This window comes from Vicia villosa, linkage group LG6, assembly GCF_029867415.1.
Source record: "Vicia villosa cultivar HV-30 ecotype Madison, WI linkage group LG6, Vvil1.0, whole genome shotgun sequence".
NCBI classification, from domain to species: Eukaryota; Viridiplantae; Streptophyta; class Magnoliopsida; order Fabales; family Fabaceae; genus Vicia; species Vicia villosa.
This window is the reverse complement of record NC_081185.1, coordinates 90,814,858-90,825,241: the sequence shown is the minus strand read 5'-3', so window position 1 is coordinate 90,825,241 and position 10,384 is coordinate 90,814,858. Positions and strand designations below refer to the sequence as shown.

At 39.7% G+C, this 10,384-nt stretch overlaps 1 protein-coding gene across 1 annotated transcript; it reads left to right on the top strand.

The window, feature by feature from the left end:
* The first annotated feature begins 502 nt into the window (after nucleotides 1–502).
* LOC131609301 (uncharacterized) lies at nucleotides 503–10,157 on the top strand. Its single transcript, XM_058880992.1, has 7 exons — nucleotides 503–956; nucleotides 7,649–7,834; nucleotides 7,935–8,081; nucleotides 8,261–8,362; nucleotides 8,469–8,539; nucleotides 8,676–8,743; nucleotides 9,492–10,157. The coding sequence occupies exons 1-7, from the start codon at nucleotides 795–797 to the stop codon at nucleotides 9,728–9,730; spliced, it is 975 nt and encodes a 324-aa protein (XP_058736975.1). The 5' UTR covers nucleotides 503–794; the 3' UTR covers nucleotides 9,731–10,157.
* Nucleotides 10,158–10,384: the final 227 nt, after the last annotated feature.

The window sequence follows — 10,384 nt, the reverse complement described above, 5'->3', positions numbered from 1 at the left end:
TATTTTTACTAATTTGCTCCTAATTTTGTCCATGATTTTGTCTAAAAATCGACTAGTAAATTGGGGGGAATATAAAGAAAATAAGGGTTGAGCCCAGATGCCTGCTCGGGTTAGCTGGACCTTAGCTCTGTCCCTGATTCGTCTTTGTAGATACGATAATTATAAAATTTACTTTTGCTACTGAAAAACAGATATATTGCTAAACTCTAGAATGCGCCTGAAGGATTCAGGTTAAAAAAAAAACTTAGATTTTGAGTTATCAAATGACGCAAACATTAAGAGGTATGAATTTATCATATTTACTCTTGAGTCCAATACTTATGGAGACACACCTACTAACATGAAGTGTGTGATTTATATCATAATTAAATATTTTTTATATGATAATTTAATATTTTATGAGTGAGGTTTTGCTCAAATTTCTCTTCTCTTATTAATTCATGGTATCAAAGTCTTTACTTTAAGATTTAAAGCTATTTAATGCATGTTATTTTCGTAACCAGTACGACACGCGTAAACATTGTAGGCAAAAATAGCGGAAGGAAACAGAACACATCATGTGGTCCAATTCCGAAAAACCCTAATTCAAATTTTCGCTCTTTCCGTTCATATCATAAACCCTAAATCAACCCCTTTTACTTTTCATCACTCTTTTTTCCCCTTTTCCCTTCACTTTCATCACACCTTCGTCGGAAACCCACTCACCATTTCCGATTACACATTTCGTTCGAGCAATCTAAGAAACGAAGAACATTTATTTATTTATTTAGTTTAATTAATTTGGGGGTGAGAAAATGGAAGCGCGAGTAGGGACGGTGGTTGAAGGAGGACAACGAGTTTTGAATAATCAACAATCGCAGATTGGAACGGTGTCTCAGCTTCTCGCTGGTGGGGTGGCTGGTGCTTTTGGAAAAACCTGCACTGCTCCTCTCTCTCGACTCACCATTCTTTTTCAGGTAAATTTAAGGTTGCAATTTGTTTATTGAGGGTAAAAGCTGTAAATTTAATGATAGTATAGATTATCAGAAAGGGCTTTTTCGACAGGTTGGTTTAATGTGTTGAAACTTGCTTTTCTATATTAAGGTTATTCTGAAGGATGATGTTTAATTTTTGATAAATCATGTTAGCAATATACTGTTTCCAACCCCCACTTGCTTATATTCATACTCTTACTCTTAAATTAAGTAAGAGACCTATCTGAGTTTTATTCAGTAGCAGGGTGATTGTTGGAAAGACATTTAAGAGTGCGTTGCTAGCACTTATCTTTTTCGTACAATGGTAATGTTGATTTTTGAATTATTATGATGAGGATGTTGTGTTGAATGTATGGCAAGATTAGTCAGGATAAGATTAGAAATGAAAATATAAGAGAGTGTTGGGGTAGCATGTATAGTAGAGAAGATGGTGGAAAATTGACTTAGGTAGTTTGGGAATGTTGAGAAGACCTGTAGATTCTGTGGTAAGAAAAGTAAATTAGATGGAGAGAAGTCAAACAATTAGAGGAAGAAGAAGACCTAGAAAGACTATAAGAGAAGTTATTAAGAGAGATTTCAAAATTAACCATTTGGATAGAACATTATGACAAAAGTTGATCAATGTAGCCGACCTCACTTAGTGGGATATGACTTGGATGTTGTTGTTGTTGTTGTGTCTAATTCAAACTGACCAAGCCCCTTTATTTGAAGGCAAGAGTGATTCTATGTTGAGCCTATTATTTCTCTAGCTTGATTGTTTTGTTGAAAAATTGAAGAGGCTGTCTGCTGCTAATCATGATTGCATATTATAACTTCTGTTATTTATGTTCAATGACATTTAATAATGCAAAATTTTAATGTATGTTGATTGTTTCATTAGGAAGATTTGAGTACGTGTGTTACGAACCAATATGAGTGTGTGAGAATCTACAGGATAAAGAAAATAAAAGAGTAAGGGGAATGTTTATTGATACTGAAAATGGAGTGATTACAGAAGGAGGAACAATCTATTCCTAATCCTGACCAGAGCTGAGCTCCTATAGGCAGCTTAGAGCTCCCTATCCATGATACGTTCTTACACGATTTTCCCGGATACCTCTACAGTCCCTCACTCCACTCCTTATATTGTGGAAATACGTTGTATGTTTCCCCCCACTCCTATGGCCACGTCAGCATTCTAACAACCTAGCCACTATTTCCCTTTCTACCCCTTCTAGAATAAACCAACCAAGTCTTGGGCCCATTTGACTTGTGATGAATTAATTCTTCCTCGGATGGTGATTCAGCAATTGGGTTTCTATCAATACTCTCTTCTCCAACTTGAGCCTTGTCCTCAAAGCTAAATTTAGGAAACTGACTCCTCATCATTACTGCTTCTTCCCATGTTGCTTCTTCAGCTGTTTTGCCCTTCCATTGAACCAAAAACTGCTTAATCTCTTCTCCCTTCTGCTGTATTTTCCTGACAGCCAGCACTGATTCAGGTTCATAAATTTCGATTGGTTCTCCTTCTAACAAATCTGGCAGTTCTTCATCTTCCTTGTAATTCCCAACAGCTTTCTTTAATAGTGATACATGGAACACAGGATGCACCCTTGACCCTGCCGGTAATTTGAGTTTGTAAGCTACAGCGCCAATCCTCTCAAGAATAGGATATGGCCCATAGTATCTGGCAGCTAACTTGGCATTAATTCTGGTCACCACTGACTTCTGTCGATGGGCTCTAAGTTTGACAAACACCCATTCTCCTACCTCATAACTCTTGTCAACTCTCCTCTTATCAGCTTGATTCTTCATCTTCTCTTGTGCCCTTAACAATTGACTCTTCAACTGCCTTAGAGCCTCGTCTCTATCAATCAAATCTCTCTGCACTGCTTCTACTTTTGTTTTCCCCTGTACCCATCTTGTCAGAGTTGGTGGTGTTCTCCCATATACTACCTCAAAAGGGGTCTTTTCAGTTGCTGAATGGAAGGTAGTATTAAACCAATACTCTGCCCAGTGCACCCACACCACCCATGTCTTGGGTTGATCAGCTATAAAACATCTCAAGGATGTTTCAAGACATCTGTTAACCACTTCCGTTTGCCCATCCGACTCTGGATGGTACGCAGTGCTCAGTTTTAACACTGTTCCCTGCATTTTAAGCATCTCCTTCCAAAAGCTACTCATAAATATGGGGTCCCTGTCACTCACTATGGTGAGGGGTACACCATGGAGTCTTACCACTTCCTTACAAAACACTTCTGCTATGCTCCTAGCAGTGTAAGGATGTTTCAATGGTATAAAATGAGAATATTTGGATAGTCTGTCTACCACAACCAAGAGAGCTTCATACCCTTTCGACTTAGGAAGTCCAGTGATAAAGTCCATAGATATGTCCTCCCATATTTGTTCGGGAATAGGGAGAGGCTGTAACAGTCCCCCTGGTGAAGATGCCATATACTTCTGCCTTTGACACACATCACAACTTCTAACATACTCTTGTATAGTGCCTTTCATTCCCACCCAGTAGACATTAGCAGCAATTCTCCTATAAGTTTTGTAAAAACCCGAATGACCTCCTTGGGGAGTAGCATGAAATTCCCTCAACAAAAGAGGAATTAAATTGGACTTGTTGGAAATCACTAACCTCCCTTCATACAATAACACCCCCTTCTTGTACTGATAACCAGGCTTGGAATGAGGCTCTTGCTGTACTGACTTCACTATCTCCTGTAACTTTTCATCTTGGCTGTTTTCTAACATTAGTTGCCGCTCTTGTTCCCACTGTAAGTAGGATGTGATGCGGTTCAACTCTCCTCCTTCATTAACTCTTGATAAAGCATCAACTCCTTTATTCAATTTCCCTTGCTTGTATACTATTTCAAAGTCATACCCCAACAACTTTGCTGCCCAATTCTGCTGTTCTGCCGTAACTATCCTTTGCTGCATCAATTGTTTCAAACTTTTTTGATCAGTGGACACAACAAATTTTCTGCCCAACAAATAGGGCCTCCAATGTTGGATGGCTAAAACCACTGCCATAAGCTCCTTTTCATAAGCAGACTTAGTCAAGTTCCTTACTCCCAGGGCCTTGCTAAAATATGCTATAGGCCTTTTGTCTTGCATCAATATTGCTCCTACTCCTCCTTCGGAAGCATCACACTTAACCACAAATTCTTTTGTGAAGTCCGGTAAAGCTAACACTGGAGCCGTGGTTAGTTTTACCTTCAATTCCTCAAAAGCTAACTGAGCATCTTTCCCCCATTTAAATCCCTCTTTCTTAGTAAGTTCAGTCAAAGGTTTGGCTATCTTGCCATAATTCCTGATGAACTTCCTATAATATCCTGTGAGACCCAAAAATCCTCTCACTACCTTGACATTCTTGGGTCTAGGCCACTTCACCACACTCGTCACCTTGTTAGGATCCACCGCGACTCCCTTTTCTGTTATTAAGTGCCCCAAATATTCCACCATCCTTCGACCAAAATAACATTTCTTTTTATTAGCTACTAGGCTGTTAGTGGCCAACAGATGCAACACTTCTTTCAAGTTCATCATGTGCTCCGCCCAGTTCGTACTATACACAAGTATGTCATCGAAAAAAACTAACACACATTTCCTCAACAGCAACCTAAAGACATCATTCATGAGACTTTGGAATGTTGAAGGTGCATTCATGAGTCCGAACGGCATAACGAGGAATTCATAATGCCCCTCATGTGTCCTGAAAGCTGTCTTGTGTATATCCGCATCCTTCACCCTAACTTGATGATATCCTGATTTTAAATCGAGCTTGGAAAAAAACCTAGCGCCGTGGAGCTCATCCAATAGCTCCTCAATAACAGGTATGGGGAACTTGTTAGGAATTGTTACCTTATTCAGGGCCCGATAGTCTACGCACATCCTCCAAGTTTGGTCCTTCTTCTTCACTAAGATTACTGGGCTGGAGAAGGAATGGTACTGGGCCTTATAATTCCAGAAGCCATCATTTCTTGGACTTGTCTTTCTATCTCATTCTTGTGATGGTGGGGGTACCTATAAGGTCTGACATTCACTGCTCCATGTCCCTCCATAAGGTTGATAACATGTTCTTTGTTTCTTCTGGGTGGTAACCCTGAAGTCTCTTGAAATACTGATGCGAATCGTTGCAACACTATGTTCAATTCTGTCTGTTGTTCCCTGGTTAATTCATGGTCTGAAATCGTAGATTCTTGTTTCTCCGCCTTCCACAATACTCCCTGAGTGTTGATCCTGGGTTTACTCAAAATGCTTTGTAAAGCCACCATAGACCCCTTACAGCCTTCTATGCCTTGTAATGTTACCCATTCATTATTGCTCCAAAAACTCATAGTGTGTTGCTTCCAATTCGTGATAGTATCCCCCAATGTCTGAAGCCATTCCATGCCCAGCACTACATCGATTCCTCCTAATTCAAATAAATGCATAGTTGGCATTAATTTGAATTTCCCAATAGACATTTCTAGCTTCCGACAAATCCCTCTAGTTGTTGTCTGAAAACCATCTCCGAGCTTTATCGTCATTTGAGGTGTGTCTTCAATGGGCCATTCCATTAGATGCACTAACTTCTGGGAAATGAAGTTATGGGTTGCACCACTGTCCACCAATATCAGAACCGGAACGCCATTAATCTCTCCTTGGAACTTCACAGTACGATGTTGTTCATGGGTCATATGATTTAGATCTAACAAGCACATTTTCCCTTTGTCGTCTTCATCCGACTCCTCTACCTCCACCGCCATGATTTTTCCTTCCACGTCATCTCCTTCTTCGTCCTCCATCACCAAAACTCGAAATTGTTTATCAGGACACTGATGCATTGGGTGGAAAGGACCTCCACACTTAAAACAAAGCCCCTTTTGTTTCCTGTCCAATAGCTCATGATAACTCAAATGGGTAAAACCCCTGTCACGTAGCCCACTCTTTTTTTTATCATGTTGGGCTTGTTTTATATTTCTAGGCCCACTAAATCCACTTTTCACACCCCCAGCTGGCCCTACTTCTTTTCCTTTTACCATGACCCAGTCGGATCCCCCTTTACCCGATCCATGAGATCCAGATCTAAACGACCCATTCCCTTGTCTAGGCCCACAATTTAAGCCCGATCCACCTCCCTTGACTTCCTTCTCCACAACTCTCGTTACTTGCAGAATTTTGGTTCCATTTATCTCACCCATGGCGGCTAAACTTCGAACCTTTCCACGTATCTCCTCTTTCAACCCATGTAAAAAGTAACCTAGAAACTGTTTTTCTGGAAGTTTGGGTATTTGAGCAGTTAAATACTCAAATTCAGTGATATACTCCTCCACGGTCCCTTCTTGTTTCAACTCCGTTAACTGTTCGTAAACGTCACCTTGCCCGTGACCACCGTACCTTCCTAACAACGCCTCTTTCAACTGATCCCATGTCAGATTCTCTTCCTCTCCGAGGAGGGAGTTAAAGAAGTGAATCGTCGGTCCTTCCATGCACAACTGCGCCAAACTCACCTTCACCTCCGGTGTCGTCTCCTGAACGCGAAAGTATACTTCTGCTCGTGAGATCCACCCCGCCGGATCCTCACCGTCAAACGCTGGAAGTTCAACCTTCTTAACGGACTGACGAAACTCCGTCAATGCATCTCCACGAAGGCTGTGGACAACGGTACTCGTTGGACCACCCTTCCCCGTCACCACCGATGAGCCCTTACCAGAGACGCTCACACTTCCTTCATCAACCGTCAATGTCTTACCCAAACATTTTTCTAGCATTGCTATCAAATTAGCGTGGTTTGTCGTCACCGTATTCTGCACCTCGACGAGAGTTGATCGTACCTCTGAAATATCACTCTCTAAAGCTTCGACCCTAGCTTCCATCTTTGTGAACGCTGGCAACGTCACCTTCTTAGGTGGCATTCCCTGGCTCCGTCGTCGAAATCCGGCAGGTCGGACCAGTTTGTTACGAACCAATATGAGTGTGTGAGAATCTACAGGATAAAGAAAATAAAAGAGTAAGGGGAAATTTATGAACCTGAATCAGTGCTGGCTGTCAGGAAAATACAGCAGAAGGGAGAAGAGATTAAGCAGTTTTTGGTTCAATGGAAGGGCAAAACAGCTGAAGAAGCAACATGGGAAGAAGCAGTAATGATGAGGAGTCAGTTTCCTAAATTTAGCTTTGAGGACAAGGCTCAAGTTGGAGAAGAGAGTATTGATATAAACCCAATTGCTGAATCACCATCCGAGGAAGAATTAATTCATCACAAGTCAAATGGGCCCAAGACTTGGTTGGTTTATTCTAGAAGGGGTAGAAAGGGAAATAGTGGCTAGGTTGTTAGAATGCTGACGTGGCCATAGGAGTGGGGGGAAACATACAACGTATTTCCACAATATAAGTAGTGGAGTGAGGGACTGTAGAGGTATCCGGGAAAATCGTGTAAGAACGTATCATGGATAGGGAGCTCTAAGCTGCCTATAGGAGCTCAGCTCTGGTCAGGTTTAGGAATAGATTGTTCCTCCTTCTGTAATCACTCCATTTTCAGTATCAATAAACATTCCCCTTACTCTTTTATTTTCTTTATCCTGTAGATTCTCACACACTCATATTGGTTCGTAACATCGTGTCCATCATAAAACCTTGTTGATTATGATGCATTTTGTTTAATGGGTGTTTATATGAATAATTTATGTGTCTTTACTTATTAGGTGCAAGGTATGCATTTTGATGTCGGTCAAGTCGCAGCACTAAGTAAACCTAGCCTTTTGTATGAGGCTCAACGGATTGTCAACGAAGAAGGATTTAGAGCATTTTGGAAAGGCAATTTGGTGACAATAGCTCATCGTCTCCCTTATTCTGCAGTAAATTTCTATACATATGAATGCTACAAGAATGTAAGCTCTGGTCCTCTATCCACATGTGTGTAATTTAGAATTTTCCACATACGTTCATTATGTTAGAATCAATCTTATCGTCATTTTGTTTTCTTTTCAGCTATTGTACTCTGTTTTAGGGGAGAATCATAGAGCAAAGACTAGTAGTGATGTCTTTGTGCACTTTGTCAGCGGTGGTATGTCAGGCATGACAGCTGCTTCGGCTTTATATCCATTGGATTTAGTTAGAACACGGCTTGCCGCACAGGTAATTGCAGCTTTTTGTTGAACATTTTGATAGCATCCTTAAGCCTCCAGTTGTTTGTAAAAACTAATGTCTTAGCTATATTTTAACTTTTAAGTAGCACTCATCCAATTTATAACAACCCCCTGTTTAAGTTTATTTTTACCGAAAGTTGAGACTCTTATGCTTTGTTTTCATTGCAGAGAAATGTCATATACTACAAGGGAATCTCACATGCTTTTAGTACCATATGCAGAGAAGAAGGATTCTTTGGAATGTACAAGGGGCTTGGTGCAACATTGTTGGTATGTTCATGATGCATATCTACTTCCTCTGTTTTGTTACTTTATATTGATATTGGTCCCTGATTTATCTAAAAACTGTCGTTACTAATTTTTTTATATGGGACAGGGTGTCGGGCCTAGCATAGCTCTAAGTTTTTCCGTTTACGAGAGCTTGCGTTCTTCTTGGAAGTCTCAAAGGTGAATATCTGTACTTGCAATGAATTGAGGTGCTCTTTATGCTAAAGGATACTTCTTCTTGCTTGCTACATATATGGTTTTGTCAATATTTGTAGTCTTTTTTTTTTTTTAATTTAATTTAATTTTTTAAATTTAGGCCAGATGATTCTACTGCTATGGTCAGTCTTGCTTGTGGAAGTCTTTCAGGCGTTGCATCATCAACAGGTTCGTGCTTATTCGCTGTTGCTACCTCTAGTTTCTCAAAGATTTGTTTAGCGTATCATAAAATTGCAGATATACAGTAAAATAATAATTGCATGCGATTGTTGAATACTAGTTTTGTGCTGGTGGAATTTTTCTACTTGGTGACTTGATGCTGTGCGTTATACGATGTAAGCTAACTTGACTCAGTGTGTAAATCCGGATTGCGTACACAAAAACTAGTAGACTACAGAATTCAATAGTTTTGTTAAAAATTGCACGTGGTTGGTGTAAACACAGGCGATGCTGTTCAAAGTTTTGCATGAATGGTGAGCAGTGTTATTAAATGGTGGCGCCATGCCCGCTATGGCAGATATATATGGCGTTTTTTGGGCTCGCAGCAATGGTAAATATTGACCGATATTGCTGTCTTCTCTGCCATAATCTGCTATAACGGCGCCGCAAAGCAACCGGTATGGCGGGATTTTGGCCTCTCAGCCATGGAACGCCACCACCATCGACAACACAGATGGTGGGTTAACGTGTGCAAATTATGATACAAGCTGACTTTCTTGCATGATACACACTCGGCCCATTTGAAACACTGTTATGAATCTGTTAGTGTAAGAACTTGTTGTGAATATTGATTTTCTTTTCCGGATAAGTCGAACAATAGAAACTAGAAAAGTATATCAAATAACAACTACTACCACTTCTCAACGACTTATTCTTACTTAACATTGTGTGATTAACTGTCTCTTGCAAATTGCAGCAACATTTCCATTGGATCTAGTAAGGCGAAGGATGCAATTGGAAGGGGTTGGTGGTCGACCTCGTGTCTATAATACCAGTTTATTCCGGACATTTGGTCACATATTTCGAAATGAAGGAATACGAGGTTTGTATAGAGGCATTTTGCCCGAGTATTACAAGGTTGTTCCCGGCGTTGGCATTGTCTTTATGACTTATGAGACATTAAAGACCCTTCTTTCCAGCTTTCAAAATCGTTAGCACACAGCATTTTCCACCAGATATTGATGCCAATCATTTAGTTATATACTTGGTAGGAAATTTTGTGGTGTTCGGTTTCATATTTTGGAGTCACAGACACGTTTTTGTCTGTGTATAGGTAGTTTTGGCTGAGTAAGATCAATTGTACCAAAGCAAAGCTTAGGTTTAATATAATTGTAGTTAAGGATGGCGAAATAGTTTAACTTTAATTTTAATTTTTAACATGACGTGTTTAAGAGTTTAGCAATTTAGATAAAAATATGGTTCTTATGGCGGGAAAATGATTCATGTAGCCGGCCTTATTTAGTGGGATAAGGCGTGGTTGTTGTTGGTTGTTGTCAACACGTTTAAGAGTTTATTCGAGACAAAATTTTGTAGATGCATTTTATAACAACATTAGCAATTGAATTTTGATTTTCATGTGTTAGAGTTCTAGTTAAACATGTTTGCATGATGTGAATTATAATTTAACTATGTATTCGTTAAATAGAGTTACATGAACAACTTCACTAATTTTCTCAATGGTCCCTATATATCTATTTGCATTTTAAAATTTTTTTGAACAATTGATTATTTTGATCTTAGAATGTGAGATGTTATGGGTATAGTCTCTTTCGCTAAATGTATCATTCCCATAAAATAAATGTATTGAAG